Source organism: Balaenoptera ricei, chromosome 2 (assembly GCF_028023285.1).
Source record: "Balaenoptera ricei isolate mBalRic1 chromosome 2, mBalRic1.hap2, whole genome shotgun sequence".
NCBI classification, from domain to species: domain Eukaryota; kingdom Metazoa; phylum Chordata; class Mammalia; order Artiodactyla; family Balaenopteridae; genus Balaenoptera; species Balaenoptera ricei.
Window position 1 is genome coordinate 103026201 of NC_082640.1, and position 16091 is coordinate 103042291.

Sequence of the window (16091 nt, forward strand, 5' to 3'; positions counted from 1 at the left end):
GGGCCAGCAGCCAGCACCTCTGACTCCAGGTTGCCTCTCGAGGTGACTGGCTCAGGAGGGGCACGGCCTTTTCCATGAGTTGTCCTTGGTGATGTTCACCAGGGCTCGGTCAGTTGAGGCCTGAGGCCTTAGTGAGGGAGTCGAGCAGCTGGAAGTAACTGTACTTGAGGTCATATTCCATGTCGTACCAGAAATTCACTGTGGAGAGAATGGAGACCGGAGCACGAGGGTCCCCCTTCTAACCTAAGCTTCCCCACCCACCCCCCGGTGAGCTGGGCAGCCCCTCACCGGCCATGCAGCCGTGGGACTGCTGGACGTGGTGGAACCACAGGGCGGGCAGGTAGAGCATCTCGCCAGTCTGCACTGTGCAGTGAAGGGCCTGGGCCTGACTGTAACTGGGGTACTGGGCCAGATCTGGAGCCAAGGGGTCCAGTGGGATCCAAGGCACCTGGGAACACAACAGATTCCAGGGAGTAGGCCCAAAGCCCTCAGGCCCTCCAGCTCTGTCCCTGGAGGTAAACACCATGGGCCCTGCCCTGCTCGGCATTGGGAGGCCCAGACGTGGGGATTCTTCAGAGCAAAGCACCACCTCCCCATCTCTTTTGTGCCTGTTCCTCAGAGCCCAGGTTCCTTGCCTCCCCCCTCCCAGGGCCCAGGAACAAGGCAGACACCTTCTCCATGGCCTCTTCATCCACCATCTTGAATGAGCCCTCTTCGGTTAGCTGGTAGGTTGCCGGTGTGTACAGCTCTGAAGCCAAAGGGAGAAAGTTGTGGGCACCCTCAAAGGGCCTGGAGCTTGCCCACCACTCCCACTTGTTCCCTGGGTGCAGGGGCAAGAGGGCCAGGAGTCCTAGTGCAGTGGAGATGCTGTGTCCACACTTCAGGCCTGGGGCCCAGCCCGCCCAGGGCTACCCACTGCCCTCCCTCTACTTTGGGCCACCTGCTCCCCGGCCCCTCCAGGCTGCATCCCCTACCATAGGGGATGAAGGGCCGGTCGCTGGGTGGATGCAGCAGGAAGTGTTTCTCTCCCGAGACCACACAGTAGAGGTTCTCATAGTGGTCCTTATGCACTGCCGACACAGAGGGCCCGGTGGGCAGGGTTAGGAGGGGCAGGGCACAGGAGGGGGCAGACACTCGCACTTGGGGCCCTGCACCCCAAGACAGCTTACGGTGTGACAGAAGAGCACGCAAAGTCAGAGGAGGCTCAGGGGGATGCCAAGGAGAGGAGTCTGGCAGGCATTCGGGCATCTCAGATCTCTGCCTGTCAGGGACTTGACACTCGCCAAGAGGGGAATTTGCACAAACAGGGTTCTTCTGAGTCTACCCCCTGACTTAGCTGGCCTTCACTGCTTTCTAGGGACCTACAAGAAACAGCGTCCCCCGCGTCCAATGCCGCGGGCACCTTCGCCCACCTGAGCTGTTGGGGAAGGCCCTCTGTTATGTCTGAGCCCCAGAATCCCAGGAGAAATCTTAGAGATCAATCAGTCCGACTTCCCTTCAGGCCAGCCTTCTACTCTCCGCCTCGCCTTCCCTCCCCACAACCTCCTCCCCACCTTTGTATTCCCGACACCTACACGATGTCACTGCAGCTGCCTCCCCCAGCCAGAAGTTCACAGCATCAGGCATCTTTCCTGTGGGTCAGAGGAAAAGAGGGCGAGTTAGGAGAGGCCAGGCTGGGAACTACCACCACAGTGATGCTGGGCCAGAACCTGGGCGGGGAGCAGAGGGGCCCCAGGGAAACGGCAGGGAGAAGGGGCAGAGGTGGGTGAGCATGGCGAGGGGCCTCTGTCCCCTGGAGCAGAAGGAAGGGCAGCCATCTTCAGTAGTTCGTCGAAATGAAGTCAAGGCCGAGGGAGCTGACCCCGTGGAGCCAAGAGTGTGGGCCGTCACCAGCAAGGGGAGAGAAGTGGCAAGCGGGGCTGGCTCCCACCTTCCCACTTCTTCCCTGCCGGGGCCCCACCTCCACTCACCCAGCGCCTCAGAGGCCCAGGGCACGTGGGGCTCCAGATCAGGCAACAGCTGGGGCAGCTCGGTGAGCAGGTTGGAGCACTGCTTCTGCACGTAGAGGACCCCGGGGTGCTGGGCTCGGCCCTCCAGCACGTCCAGCACACAGCTCAGGGGCAGGCGGCGCTCGGCAGGCATCACAAAGCGGTCCCCTCGCACGGCATCCGCGTAACCATCTGGGGTCACCGCCACACTCACCTCCGCGGAGCCCGCTGTGGCTCTAGAGGAATGGATGTTCAGTCCAAGCCCAGATGCCCCAAAGCACCGCCCACACTCCGCCCAGGGCAGCCCCCACCTGAGGTAGGGGAGGGACCACTTCTGGAGGGCCGGCCAGTGCTGCAGGGCATTTCGGATGATGCAGGGCCTGTTGGGGCAGACCCAGTCGCGGTAGAAGTGGAGTGGACCGGGGGGCTTGTCCAGGTAGGGCACAGCAAGAGGCACGCTGAGCTCTGAGAGAAAGAGGCGGGGGAAGGGGGTTGAGGCCAACAGTACCCAGTTGCTGCCTGCATAAGAGATGCCCTCTCTGGGCAGTTCACTGTGTCACCAGGCAATGGCTATAGGTGACCAAGGGACCCTGGACAACCAGGAACAGAAGAATGAGGAGGGAAATTTAAAGGAGAAAGTGTGAAACACCCATGAACACACCAGGATGGGCCCTAAAGTCCACAGGGCCACGGGCTGCTGCTCAGCACACAATCCAAACCCTCCAGGGGGCCACGTCCAGCCCTGCACAATGAACCCCTGGCTTTCCTACTCCGGAGTGGCCAACCTCCTGGCGTCCATTAGGAAAGGCAGCCATGGAGGCAATGTCGGGAGCTCCAGCATGAGTAGAGCTGAGGCCCCAAGGCCAACGCTTGTATGCGTGGCCAAGGTTCTGGAGAGCACCTAAAATGTGCTGAGGACTTGGCTGGGCCATCGTGGAGGTATTAAGGGATGATCCGAGCATCATCTCAAGAAGCTTACAACCTAACTGGAGAGACAGGCTGCCACACAAAACCATCAGGAGAAAAGTAAGGGCTGAACTGTCTTTTGGTCTTACCGAACAGCATCACCATCCTCAGACACCCAGGGCTGCCATGTGCATTTGGGCAGATTGTGTGGTGCGCCACCTGTGCAGAGGTCAATAGGGGCCCTGTGTCACCCTTAACAAAAATCTCTTCTTTTTTATTTATTTATTCATTTATTTTTTGGCTGCGTTGGGTCTTCGTTGCTGCACGCGGGCTTTCTCTAGTTGCAGCGAGTGGGAGCTACTCTTTGCTGTGGTGCGCAGGCTTCTCATTGCGGTGGCTTCTCTTGTTGCAGGACACGGGCTCTAGCTGCGCGGGCTTCAGTAGTTGTGGCACAGGGGCTCCGTAGTTGTGGCTTGCGGGCTCAGTAGTTGTGGCTTGCGGGCTCTAGAGTGCAGGCTCAGTAGCTGTGGTGCACGGGCTTAGCTGCTCTGAGGCATGTGGGATCTTCCCGGACCAGGGCTCGAACCCGTGTCCCCTGCATTGGCAGGCGGATTCTTAACCACTGCGCCACCAGGGAAGCCCCCCAAATCTCTTCTTTTTGACTCTTTCTTCTCCCTCATTCCTGGTATCCTACTGATTACCTCTAAGTCCTGTTGATTCTACCGCCTATGTCTCTCAAGCCACACATATCCCTTTCCTCTGCTGGTAACCACATTCAAAGTTAGCTCATTTGGGTCCTCAAATGTCACTTTGATGAGGCTTCCCTCTCTGGCCACCCTTTTTAAAATTGTAATCTGCCCCCAACAATCTTTATACCCCTTCCCTTCTTATTCTATCATTTCTCACTAACACACTATATGTTTTACTTATTCCACTTGTTTATCGATCTCTCTTGCTAGAATGTATGCTCCATGAGGGCAGGGATGCTTGTCTTATTCACTGATGTACCCCCCAGGACCTAGCACACAGTAGGTGCTCAGTAAATATTTGCTTAATGGTTGAATATAAGTCTCCAAAATCTCCTGGCTGGATGATTGCTGCAGTGAACTAACTGGTTTCCTTGGCTTAATTCCCCTCCTTCTCAAAGCATCCCCCACCCTGGCCCCAGTCATCTTCCTAAAATACAATCTCATCTTGTCACACCTCTAGTAAAAAGTCCTTTGACGGCTTACCACTGCTCCTTACAAAATACAGTCAGCCTTGGCACACACATTCAAGACACTCCGTGATGAGGCCCAACCTACTTTTCCAGTCCGGTTTCCTCCTGTCTGGTGCCTGCCCATCAGCACACACTCTACTCAGGTGGTGCCAAACGTTGTTCCTGCTGCTCACTCACACTGGAATGCCTTCCTCCTGGCTTTTATACAGGGCATAGGCTTTGCTGTGTTATTTTCATCCTTGCGGTCTAGCCTGAATGTCTTGGTCCCCAGTGGGTGGTTACTACATCCTATCCCAACAGAAACTGCACTCATTTTCACCTCCGAGGTCACGCTCTCTCTCATGACCGCGTCTCCACACCGGTCATCTGGGCCTTGCAATCAGCTGGAAAGTGAAATGTCTTTAGATCAAAAATTGAAACTGAGCGGGAAGACCCTGGTGGACACCGGAAAACTGAAAAGGAAGTATGCTTCCTTCACTGGCTCGAGAGGCAAGATGGAACGTGCCAGATAGATAAGGGAGCAAGGGCGAGGAATCTGGCAAAGGGCCTTCCCAGTCATGCCAGCCCATCTAAGCAGTCACCTGGTGGGGCTCAATAAATCTCCCTGTTATTCTTACTAGGAGTCTTAAAATAAGTGGCCACTGCTTTTTTTTTTTTTTAACCCTTTGTACTTTCTGTAATTATTTCAGTTTTACTTTTTCACCGTTTAAGAGATTTCCTTTATTTCAGTTTTACTTTTTCACCGTTTTAATAGATTTCCTTTAGAGAATGGCCACTATTCCCTCCTGGGGCTTCCAAGTGAGAATTTCAAAAAGGATCCAAACAATTCCTCTGGTCCAACAATTCTTCTGCTAGGAATTTAACCAACAAAAACACACATGTGCACAAAGACTCTGCTCCAGGCATACCAGCCTCCTCACTGATCCCTGAACACACCTGGCACACTCCCACCATAGGGCATCTGACCCACGTGCCCTCTCCTGGAATGCTCTTGTTTCTCAGAGGTCTGCCCAGCTCCCCCGCTCCCCTCCTTCTTCAAGCCAGATGCTCAAATGTCGCCTTATCAAAGAGGCCTACCCTGACCTTCTCATTTCAACTTTAAACCTGCCCTCCACGCCACATCCCGAGCCTCCTCATTCTGCTTTACTTTTTTACCCCAAAGCACTTATCTTCTCACCCATTTTTTTCTACTATATAATTTACTCATTTAGTGTGCCTATGGTTGTCTCCTCACTTAGAATGTAAGTTCTACGAGGGTAGAGATTTGTTTTGTTCGCTGATGTATCCTAAACATACTGAATGGAGCCTGGCACACTGAAGAGCTTACTAAGTATTGGTTAAACGAACACTCAAAGTATTGGTTGCAGTACTGAAAACAATAGATTGGAAATGGCCTAAATGCCTACCAATAGTGGGCTGATTAAGTAAATTACAGCATTAGTACACAGGAGGGATGGAAAAGACTGAAAAAGACTGAAGTAGAGTGATATGGAACGATTTTCAAGATACACAGTACAGGGCTTCCCTGGTGGTGCAGTGGTTGAGAATCCGCCTGCCAATGCAGGGGACACAGGTTCGAGCCCTGGTCTGGGAAGATCCCACATGCCGCGGAGCAACTAGGCCCGTGAGCCACAACTACTGAGCCTGCGCGTCTGGAGCCTGTGCTCTGCAACAAGAGAGGTCGCAATAGTGAGAGGCCCGCGCACCGCGATGAAGAGTGGCCCCCGCTCGCCACAACTAGAGAAAGCCCTCGCACAGAAACACAGCCAAAAATAAATAAATGAATAAATAAATAAATAAATTTTAAAAATTGTCAAAAGACAAAGACATAATTAAAAAAAAAATAAAGATACAGAGTACAGAAAAGTGTGCCTAACAAGCTACCATTTGTATAAAAAGGGAGATATACAGTCATAGTTTGTGTGTAGATATTAACAGGGTATTTCTGGAAGGATGCATACTGGAGCCTGGAATGGGAGGGAAGCTTACTTTACATTGTAAGTCTGCTGTTTTTAAAACCATGTGCCCATGTCACTATTCAGTGATAAGATATTGCTTAAAAATAGAAAGAGAAAAGGAAGAGAATGAGAGAGAAAAGTAAAAAACCAAGCAGGGGAAGAGCCAGGGATCTCCAGTACAGCTGCCTCCAGTTCTCCCAAAGCTCTGCAATGCTCGCAGCTTGGAGGAGTCTTTTCCTGAAGGAAGCGATCCAGCAGGGGTTCAGAGAGGGAGAAACCTTAAAGATTTCACAACAGGGAAGGGTGGGAGGGTTAACAACAGAATGCCCCGAGTATTCGGTGCCAGCTGACGGTGGGAAACACAGAACGCCACCAGAGTAAAGACTGGGCCGGGTCTTGGGAATAATGTGAAGAGTCTCCCCAAGAAGCCACGAAAGTGCGGGAACACGGAAGGAGGGGAGCTGAGGGCCCACCGAGGGGGCTGGGGAACGGGGCTGCGACACAAGGGCGAGCACAGAGGGGCCGGCCACCAGTCACGTGCACGAGGTTCCGCGCCCCCTGAGGAAAAGAAACAGGGTGCACCCTGGTGCCAGTGGCCCAGGAAGAACCAGGGTGCACCCGGATCCGGGACCCGGTTCTCGGTAAGCCCAAGGCCCCTCCCGCATCTTGTGATTGCGCTGCGGTCGAGGAGCCACCCCACTCACCCCTTGCCGCAGCCGGGAACTCCCGTAACTCTCTTCGTACGGCGTCCAAAGCCGCGTCCGCCATGACGATGACCCCGCCGACGCCGACGCCGCCGCCCCTCCCTCCCTAAGACCCCGCCTCGGGCCCGAGGCCCCGCCCTTCCCTGCGGCCTCAAGCCCGGGCTCCCAGCCCCCTCCACGCCTCGTCCTCCCACACACTGCCGCTGAAGTCAGCAGCTTCCAACTGCCCACCCCATACCCCCCCAGGCGACCACAGATTTTGTATCCACGCGGCAAGCGAAAAGCCGCGCCTCCTCTCGCCTGCCCCACTCGCTGGCAACCCAGGGTTAGCAAATGATTGTGTTTATTGACGAGTTCATACATCAGTACAAACGGACATGTTAAAAACAGCCTCTGCCCTGTGAGACCTGGGGAGGAGGGAAGCGCCATGGCCTGGACAAAGTATAAAAGTTATAAATAAGGGGCTTTCAAAACTGGGTCAGGGCAGATCTGAACGGGGTCGGCAGTCGCCGGTGGCCTCAGACATGCAGAAGGGGACGGGCGCCGGCCACGAGACCCCCTCCCCCCACGCTGGGCTGGGGGTAGGGGAAGGGCGGCCACCTTCTCACAAACCTTGGCAGCAGTGTAGCTAGCTCCTTCCTCATGAAGGACAGACTGGCTAAGGATGGCCAAGAACCCAGCCCAGAGGGCCAGGCCTGAACCCCATTTGCGGTGGACTGCGGCTGGTGTGCGGATTAGGGGTACGGTGGGAGTGGATTTCTAACTCTGACAAGGGCAGCTGCAGCCCTCCCAGACTCCACTCTCAGCTGTGAGAGTTCTTGGGCCAGGATTTCTTTGCATGTTGGCCAAGCAGGTGGTGGTAGTAGAAAAGAGTGAGGGTGAAATAGGTTTCACCTGTTCAGGCCACTGATGCAAACAGAGCTGCGCACCCCTCAGAATCTAATTTCTTGCTATGCCTCCGCCTATAGAGCCAGCAGAGCCCATAGGGAAATGGACTTTTGTGGCCTGGAGCTGTGGTGCCCTGACTTACCTGAGGCAGAGGAAGCAGTAGGGCCTAGAGACACATGTTCTTCACCTCAACTCTTCAACAAGTGCTTCACTACCTGGTCCTACTCTACTTGCCCACTGTGCCCTAGCTCCTTCCCCTCACCCCTAAAACTGCCCTTCTAATTCTAATCTATCCCCTGACCTCTGCCACTTACCTGTCCCACCTACCACCTTTCCAGTGTGTCTCTTAGCCCCTGCTGCAGTCCCATGTGCCTCCTTCTCTTCAACCTCCAGTACCCAGTACCCCTGGGTCCCCAGCACTGCCTTTGAGGAGGCTCCTTCTACCCAAACCAGATACTCTGGGCCATCTCACATCAGCTAGGCTGTGTGGACACTAGGAATCCAGATTTCAGGCTTAGTGTGTTCCTTCCCTTTTCATGTTCTTTGATAAGAGCCAAGTTGGTGAAGCTAGGGCGGGACGTGAGAGGAAACCAGGTACACATCAGCTAGGCAAGTGCTCTAGCAATGAACACTCAGCTTGTGGCTGTGTGTGTGTGGGGGGGGGTGTGTGTGTGTTTAGATTTCACCTGTGGCCAAGGTCCTTAGAAGGTGGGCCAGCGCCCTGTAAACTATGAGGGAAGTTCCAACACAGGCTTCTGACTGAGCATCACTCAGGATGCAGGGAGAAGGTGGCCTCGGCTCCAGGAGCCTACTGGGGACCAGGGCTGGAGGACAGGGAAGGCCAAGGGGCTGAGGGAAGGAGGCCAGGGCTTCATGTTTGCCCAGCAGAGGGCTTTACTGTCCTGCAGCAATGTCCCACAGCTGGCTCCACAGTTCCGGCCAGGAGAGAGGGGGCACAGGAAGAGACAATGCTAGGGCCCTCTTGGAGGGGGCACGGGAGTGGAATGTGGCGGCTCGGGCCTTGATATCAACTCAAGCCTCCTGATGGCTGGGAGTGCTCCAGAGGGCCAGAGGGCTCTGCCTTTCTGAACTGCCAGCAAGTGGGGAAAACAACCCCTGCTCTGGCAGCCAGGGGAGTGCAGCTGGTAAGGGGAGGGGGGGAAGTGGAGGTAGAGGTGAGCCTCCGTTCTTGGCTAAAGGGCATGGATACCAGATCACCTCTCACCTCTACCCCACTGAATACCCTGTGTGTGCTCCACCCCAGGGAGCTGATCCCTGCAGTAATTTCAAATGGCTTCTAAGAAGAGAGGGCCAGCCTTTCCCGATTTCCCCCAGATGGGGCAGGCTGCCCTCCTACTCCTCACAGCACCAAGATGACAAAGGCCCAAGACCTACTCCTGCGTGAGCCACTGGAGGGGCTGTGGAGGCAGGAGTTCCAAGAAAGTGAGGCAACAGTCAGGGAAATAAATTAATAAATACAGGGACCCCATGAGGAACAGCTGGGAAAGCTGCTTCCCCTCTGAGCACTGATCCCTGCTATCCACTCCAAGCAACCCCACAGGTTTTGGTGAGTGGAGGAGGGGCTGCAGTTTGGAATCGGGGGAGCATTCACTTGGGACAGGCTTCTGGAACTCAGAGTCTGCGTTCCATGCGCCGCTCCACGGCTCGAAGCAGCAGCTCTGAGTATTGCTCCAGCAGGGCCTGTGTCTGCTCGGCGCCCGCGGCCCCAGGGCTCCCGCCTGGGCTGGACAACACAGCCCCGGCCAGGGCCTCTAGCTCCTGCCGCACGGAGGAGAAGGTGTTTCTGAGGAGCTGGGTGATGCGACTTTGTTCTGCTGAGGGTGTCTTGCAGCTGGCCACCTGCAACAGGACCCCAGAAGTGAGGCGGAGGAACAGTGGAGGGGACTGTCAATGGATGTAGAAAAGGGAGGGGCCCTGCCGGCGTCCAGCCTGCCCCAAAGAAGGGACTGCGTGCCCTGCTAGGTGTGGCTGGGAGTTCCACACTCCAAGACCAGCAAGTATGACCAGAGGCTAGGGGACAGAGGCAGACCCTGGGGGTGATTGTCAGATCTGGCACCATCTACATCTTGTTAGCAACTCCTCTTTCAAATCTTGGCCCCTGCTGGACTGTCCCCTATGTTTAGGGTGGCCAAGTCAGTTTTGAATATGGAAGGGGATACTATTAATAATTATACTTGGACAACAGGCATAAGCTGCATGGTCCTAAGCAAACTAGGACATGTGGGCTCTCTACACCCCACCCTCCTGTCTGAGGATGTCTCCAGCTGTTAGCCAGAAATGACCGATACGTGCTCAGTTCATGAGGCCTGGCCTGGCTTCTAACCCACTCACCTACTCAGAATGTTCTTAATTGCTCCACCCACCCATCGGTGGAAGAGCCTTATCATTATGTTCCGGATACTCAGCTAGCACTCCTGACCTGCTCTGTCTTCCCGCCGCGGGGGGGTACCCAACACGTACCAAGTGGTAGAGCTGCACGGCCTGGCGCACACTGCCCTGGAGCTCTGCCACAAGCTGTTCGCACTGCTCCAGGCTCACGGCTGGTTCTGGGAGGGACAGACAGCTCAGTAAGGCCCAGCAAAGCTGCCCCTTCAGGCCTCCCCACCCAGGGGTCACTCAGAGGAAGAGAGGCCTACCCCCACCCCACCCAGCATCGCACGCCCTCAGTCCCTTCCTCTTGCCTCCTTCCTTCCCGACACCCTCCCAACACCACCCAGGAAACAAGGTCCAGAGGAAAGGGCCAGCTCCAGCCCCAGTCCCAGGGGCCGGAAGGCACTGAAGGGGCAAGTGGGTCACAGGGAGATCATGAAGGTCGGCAGGAGTGTCTCACCATCAGGGGTGTGACTTAATGGACCGAAACAGGAGCAGACAGGACGAAGTACGCCAGAGGCTGGACGCACAGAAATGGGATAGAGCCAGAGACTGGCCAACAGACACGGGAGAGAGAGGACAGGGCAGGAGATGAGAGCTGGGAGCTGTGCACACCTGAGTCCCGGCTCCGGGCTGCCCCCGGCCTGGTGCGTTCCACAGGGCTGGGAGTCTTCTCAGGGGCTGGGGACTGCAGGTTCTCAGGGCCTCGGAGGAGGCTGCTGGCCGGCAGCTGCTGGGCACGGGGACTGTTGGGCCCAGGCTGAGCCTGGCCCTCGGTCCTAGGCTTGGGAGTGGCACCCTCCCCCAAGCAGGCCCGCCTCTCAGATGTACTGTGAGCCTTTGCTAGGCCCGCTGAGGGGCCAGGCTGTTCTGCCTCACCAGGGGCCCGGCCCTTGGTAGCAGGTGAGAATGTGGCCAGGGTAGGACGATCAGGCAGTGGCTTTGGGATATCCAGGACCAGGTGAGCCCGGCTGGGCAGGGCCAGCTTGCTGAGTGGCGAGACTCGGATGGGGGCAGGAGCTTGAGGTTCGGCAGCCAGGCCCAGGTTCTCCCCAACAGAGATGCTGCGGGCTATCTTGGCCATGGAACTGGTGGTGGGGTTCTGGTAGGAGTGGGGCTGAGACAGACGGCTGTCAGCTTGGGGCAGGGAGCACAGGCGCCCCTGGGCCTCCATCTCCTGTAAGAGCAACGGGCCTGGTGGAGGGGCCTCATCTGCAGGGGAGACAGAGACATACACAGGTCAGGCGGTGAGAAAGGCGTCCCGGGTGCTAAGGCTCAACTCTCTAGGAGCTGCTGTGCCCTGCGCATACCCACTAAGGGGCTCCCACCGGCAAGCACAGTGACACATCAGGGCCACGTGAGGCCACCTTCCTCTAGCACGCCCATGGGCTCCACACTCCCCACACCTAGAGCTGAGCCCCCCAGGCTCCTCACCCTGTGGCACCAGACTCTGCACCGACTGGGCTTTCTGGAGTCCACCTGAGGCGCTGGCTGTGGCCACTCTCTTGGGGGCCCAGCTACTGTCCGGGTTGAGACGGCGTCGTGGCAACAGCACAGGGGCTGCCTGCTGGGGGCCAGGGTTCCCAAGGGAAGGCCCCGCCTCCGGGGGTGCTCCTGGAGGATTGGCACCATTGCCTCTCAGCTGCTCGCCAGAAGCCTGCGGCACCTGGGCTGGCCTCGATGTCATTGCCAGGCTTGAGGAAGATGGGGATGGTTCCCTAGGGAGGAAATGTGGAAGAAGCCCCAGAGGAGGCTCAGGGCTCCTCCCTGCCAAGATGGGGAGAAGCTCGCACAGCACTAGAGAGGCACTAGGAGAGAAGGGCGGGCACAAAGCCAGCCAGGACAGCTGTCCCAAAACTTGGGGAGTGCACAGTGCTGCTGGGCATGGAAGACAGAGCCTTGGAGAGAAGAGGGCTGCAGGCTGCCCCAGGCGCAGGGCTGACCCTATTGGGAGCACTGCGAGGTTAGGAGAGCTGGAGCTCCTTGTAGGAAAGTGAGCTGCTGTGGACAGTACCTGAGTGCGGGGCTCTGCACTTGCAACAGGAATCGTGAGGAGATGCTCCGAGACTCTGTCCGCTCTGGTACCCGGACTGGGCCCCCTGCCAGGGTGACAGAAATCAGGGACTCTGCCTCCCCTAGAAGGCAGCCCCCGGGCATGGCCTGCCCTTGGACCCTCCCTCTCAGCGGGGCAAGGAGGAAAGAAGGGTAGATTGCGGTGACCAATGTGACCACACCTGGAGCAGCCCCATTGGCCAGAGTCTCAAAGTGCTGTTTTAGAAACTGCTCCTGGTCCGGGGTATGGGGGCTGCCTTCCTGCACCCCGTAGGGGCCAGTGCCTCCCTCCTCTTCCTCCTCTTCCTCATCACCCTCGACTGGCTCTTCAAGGTCTGAGGAAATGCCATCCACACTCAGGGGCTCCGTGCTCTCGGAGTCTGGATGTGGGGGAGGGGGAGAGAAGCATCACGCTGCACCCCTCTGTCACCAGAGCCTCCACTCCCACCTCAGTCCACTGACCCGCGTGGTCCCGGCCCTCCCTCAGGGCTGCAGCCTCACCTTCATTGGGATGCTCAGGGCTGGAAAGGCGACTGCTGCTGAAGTCCACGGAGCAGGCACTGTCAGGGCTGTGCTTCTCTGAGCCCCTGCTGCCGGCGTACACTCTTCCCAGGGTCCCTCGGGCTGGTGCCTGCACGTGGAACTCACTGCCAGAAAGGCCAAGAGGGGAAAGAGGAGGCAGTGAGCAATGGTAAGCAGCAGCCCCACTGGGCTCCTGCCTTCCTTCTGCCCGACCCATGAGCAGGACTGGGGATGAGGCAGTGGTGGGCAAGCCCTGAGTGCCTGGGGCCAGCCCCCCACCCAAATACAGAACCCTCGGAGGGAAGGGAAGACAAGGCGGGTGGTGCATGGCCCCAGAAGTCTGCAGGACCCTTGCCTGGTATCCAGGGTGGGGCTGTCACTCGGCTCTGGGTAGACAATACCGTCTTCGATGGGTGCAGGCTCCAGTTCTTGGGCAAAGACCCCTTCATCTTGGGACAACAATCGGATAATGTGGGGGCAGGAACAGGGTTGGGAAGCCTGAGGCCGGGGGCGCTTTTCATTCTGGAAACACACAAAGGGAAACACACATTCTGGAAACATCACTGGGGTTGCTGACGTGAGTGAGGGTCTGGGAGAGGAGGTGGAGGTGGGCAAGGATCCAGTGGGCACCAATTCTGGGGGAAGCTCCGACTCTGAGGACAGACACCAAAAAGCCAGGCTGGGTTCCAACTAGTGTTCTTGAGCTTCTGGAAGAACTACATTAGCACTCTGGCTGCCAACCTCCAGCCACCACTTCATATCATGAGCCCTCCAAGGAACCCAGCCCAGGACAAAGGCTACCCTTTGCTCCTGCACCCCAAGCACCGTACCGCACAGCCTAGCCAGCCCCACCTGACTTTGCAGCTCAGGTTACCCATGTCCCACAGAGTCAGAGCAAGCACAGCTGCACCAATGCTCAGGCCCCAGCTGTTGGCACAAGGCTGGCTAAAGCTGCTTGGAGATCTCTAGTTCGCGGGAGAAAGCGGGCTCACCTGGCTAGCATGTGAGGTCTCAGGGGCCTGCTGACCATGCTTCCCACGACCTGAAGCGCTCACAGCCAGAGAGTCCTGGCTAGGGCCCCGAGGACTTGGGGCCAGCGTCTCCAGCTGCCGCAGGTCCAGCATGGAGCGGACACTCAGCTCCACGCCTGGCTGAGCCCAGCGCCCCCTTCTTCTGGGTCCTTGGTTGGCTGCAGGAGCTGGATCCAGGAATTCCTCTGTCTCCTGTGCCTGGTGTGGGGAGGGAGTGGGAGAGGAGTAACAGTAACAATCACACAACAGTCTTAGCAAACACTCTCACGTCACCTACTGTGTACCAGGCACTTTACACGTATTAGTTCATTTAATCCTCACAACCACCTTATGAAGGAGGTACTACCATTCGCCTCACATGTACAGATGGGAAAACTGAAGCACAGAGGCCTTAAGTAACTTGTCCAAGTCCCACAGACAGTCTGCCTGCAGGTTACAGCTCAGGTAGTCTGGCTCCAGAGTTCAGGCTCTCAGCTTCACTCTGTGTCCTGTCCTAGAGGACCTTCTGGTCTTCGTCTTCACTGGTGTCATGGACACCTCAGAGCTGGGAGTCTCTAAAAGGCCCCCACTCTGAGGACAGCCCAAGTCCATTCACAGCACCAAGGACAAACCAATGGCCCTGGCTTGAGACACATGGCCCGGTCAGAAGGCACCAGACACCACACCACCATCATCCCATGAAACTGCTGCTGACAATGAAAGGTGCTGGAGCTTGAAACCCTGACGTGGGACAAGGGAAGGCTGGGCAGCCTCTGCAAGCCTTCATCCTCCTCCCGGCCACCCTGAAGTTGCTGCTCAGCTACTGGTCCTCTTAAAGCCTTTTCCCTCTAACTCTTCCAGAAGTTCTGAGCTTAGCTCTTCACCTGGGTCTTCAGAACTACAGTTTCTCCAGATTTCAGTTCTTTGGCCCTTTGACTTTCTTGAAATTTCCTTGTAACCATTCAGCTTAGACCCCTTTTCTACTCCCCACCTCAACATGTTCTTTGTTTACTCCCAGGCCCCCAGGAGGCTGAACAAGCAGAGTATTTCCCCTAGTGGTGACTAATCCTTGCAGGCCGCAGGGAGGAAATACCTGGACTTCGTCACCCCTCACCTGGAACCAGCCCAGGGGCTCGAGCTCCCCTTCCTTGGACACAAGGGGTGCAGACGTGGGCAGACCCCATGCCCAAATGCCTCCCCAGGTGCAGAGAGCCCTGCTTTCACCGTCCTTCACTTCTTGTAACCTTGGAAGGACATTTTAACGACGGTGACTCACCCGACTCATCTCCCAGTGGGACAGGCTTCGGGGCAGGGCCGTGCTGGGCACCGAGGCTAGACAGAGACCGGCAGTCAGAGAGGGTTTCGCGCCCACCCACCGTGCAGCACTGGTCCCACAGCAGCCCACACCCTACGAGGCTACGACAATGCTCCAGTTTCCTCGGCTCACACTGCTCTCACCCCCGCAGCCCCCGAAAGGGCACATCTAGCCACTGCACCAACTGGTGCGTGTCTGGCCCACATCAGACTTCCACAGACCTGGCTCTTTCTTGGTACCCTTGGCAAGGATGGGCAGAGCTGGAAGTTCTTCTTCTTCAGTGCCCTCGTCTTCTCCCTCCTTGTCACTGTCTGATGAGAGAGCTAGTCCAGGAGATAGCATCGATGGGGCCTCGTGCCTGAGTCCAAGACAACGAAGGTCAGGGGGAGGGGAGACTCAATAGGGGAAGAGGCCAACGTCTTGGGTCTTCGTGTGAGAAACAAGTGTTGGGAGATACAGAGTTTCTGAATGGCAGGTCCAGAGCAAGGAGGAGGAGCCGTGCCATCACAGCGAGCAGTCTGGATGCCCACCCACCGCTTGTCCATACCCCACACTCTGTTCTCACCGGTTGGGTCCAGCAGCCCTTTGGGGAGAGGATGGTCCTTGCTGCTTGCCCCCGCGCTGATGCTGGCGCAGCTCGGCCAGACGCTGCCTCATGCTGATGGTCATTTCAGAGCTCAGGCGCCACACAAATATGCAGCTGGGGTAGAGCCACAGAGTTGGGTGAGGGAGGAGTAGGTAGGTCTCTGTGGGTGGCAACACCTCTAGCACCCCTTTCTCCACAGGCTGGCAAGGAGACCAGAGCCACCCTCCAGTGCCAGGTCAGGCCCAGCCAAGAAATATTCCTGTTCAGCCCTACTTCCCAAGACATCACTGAGTTGAAGAGAGGGGAGGGACAGGGTGTGTTTGTGGCACAGAGGAAGAATCTGTGTCTCAGGGAAGCTGGCTTCTGCTCACCTGTCCCCTGACACGGAGATGAGATGTTTGCAGTCGTTACTAAATTTCATGCCAGTGACAATCTCTGTGAAGAACAAAGAGTATGGCCTATGAGCCCCACTGAAGTCCCAGCCAAGTGTCTGTCCCAACACACAGGGGGTTAGCTGGAGGGGAGGGACAGACAGCTCTGCTGGGACGCAGG

General features: G+C 56.9%; 2 protein-coding genes across 5 annotated transcripts in view; both read right to left on the reverse strand.

Annotated features, from left to right (window-relative positions):
- Positions 1-109: 109 nt before the first annotated feature.
- Positions 110-6869, reverse strand: JMJD7 (jumonji domain containing 7). 3 transcript variants are annotated; one of them, XM_059913536.1, is made up of 9 exons: positions 6776-6848; positions 3044-3113; positions 2300-2453; positions 1971-2224; positions 1575-1631; positions 975-1070; positions 672-748; positions 289-448; positions 110-198 (listed from the first exon to the last, which is right to left on the reverse strand). In XM_059913536.1, exons 2-9 carry the CDS (start codon positions 3057-3059, stop codon positions 110-112), a joined length of 903 nt encoding a protein of 300 aa, XP_059769519.1. In that variant the 5' UTR covers positions 3060-3113; positions 6776-6848. The 3 variants fall into 3 exon arrangements, with proteins under 3 accessions (XP_059769519.1, XP_059769518.1, XP_059769520.1); XM_059913535.1 differs by lacking the exon at positions 3044-3113 and having other exon boundaries at positions 6776-6869; XM_059913537.1 differs by lacking the exon at positions 2300-2453 and having other exon boundaries at positions 6776-6869.
- Positions 6870-7101: 232 nt separating this feature from the next.
- Positions 7102-16091, reverse strand: part of MAPKBP1 (mitogen-activated protein kinase binding protein 1) — a 52598-nt gene continuing 43608 nt past the window's right edge. Inside the window, exons 19-31 of one of the 2 annotated variants that reach the window (XM_059913539.1) lie at positions 15911-15974; positions 15519-15653; positions 15175-15311; positions 14915-14970; positions 13621-13857; positions 12984-13150; positions 12608-12753; positions 12289-12441; positions 12069-12153; positions 11489-11772; positions 10670-11266; positions 10145-10230; positions 7102-9523 (exon numbers count right to left, since the gene is read on the reverse strand). In XM_059913539.1, the coding sequence (XP_059769522.1) occupies positions 9296-9523; positions 10145-10230; positions 10670-11266; positions 11489-11772; positions 12069-12153; positions 12289-12441; positions 12608-12753; positions 12984-13150; positions 13621-13857; positions 14915-14970; positions 15175-15311; positions 15519-15653; positions 15911-15974 (2375 nt within the window). In that variant the 3' untranslated portion in view covers positions 7102-9295. Of the gene's footprint in view, positions 9524-10144; positions 10231-10669; positions 11267-11488; positions 11773-12068; positions 12154-12288; positions 12487-12607; positions 12754-12983; positions 13151-13620; positions 13858-14914; positions 14971-15174; positions 15312-15518; positions 15654-15910; positions 15975-16091 lie in introns of both variants that reach the window. The other variant, XM_059913538.1, reaches the window with a different exon arrangement.

Coding starts and splice junctions, on each gene's coding strand:
- JMJD7 (XM_059913535.1), bottom strand. CDS start 6,839: ATGGCGGACGCGGCTTTGGACGCCGTACGAAGAGAGTTACGGGAGTTC. Junction 2,454..6,775: donor GTTCCCGGCTGCGGCAAGGG/GTGAGTGGGGTG, acceptor TCTTTCTCTCAG/AGCTCAGCGTGCCTCTTGCT. Junction 2,225..2,299: donor TGGTCCCTCCCCTACCTCAG/GTGGGGGCTGCC, acceptor CCATTCCTCTAG/AGCCACAGCGGGCTCCGCGG.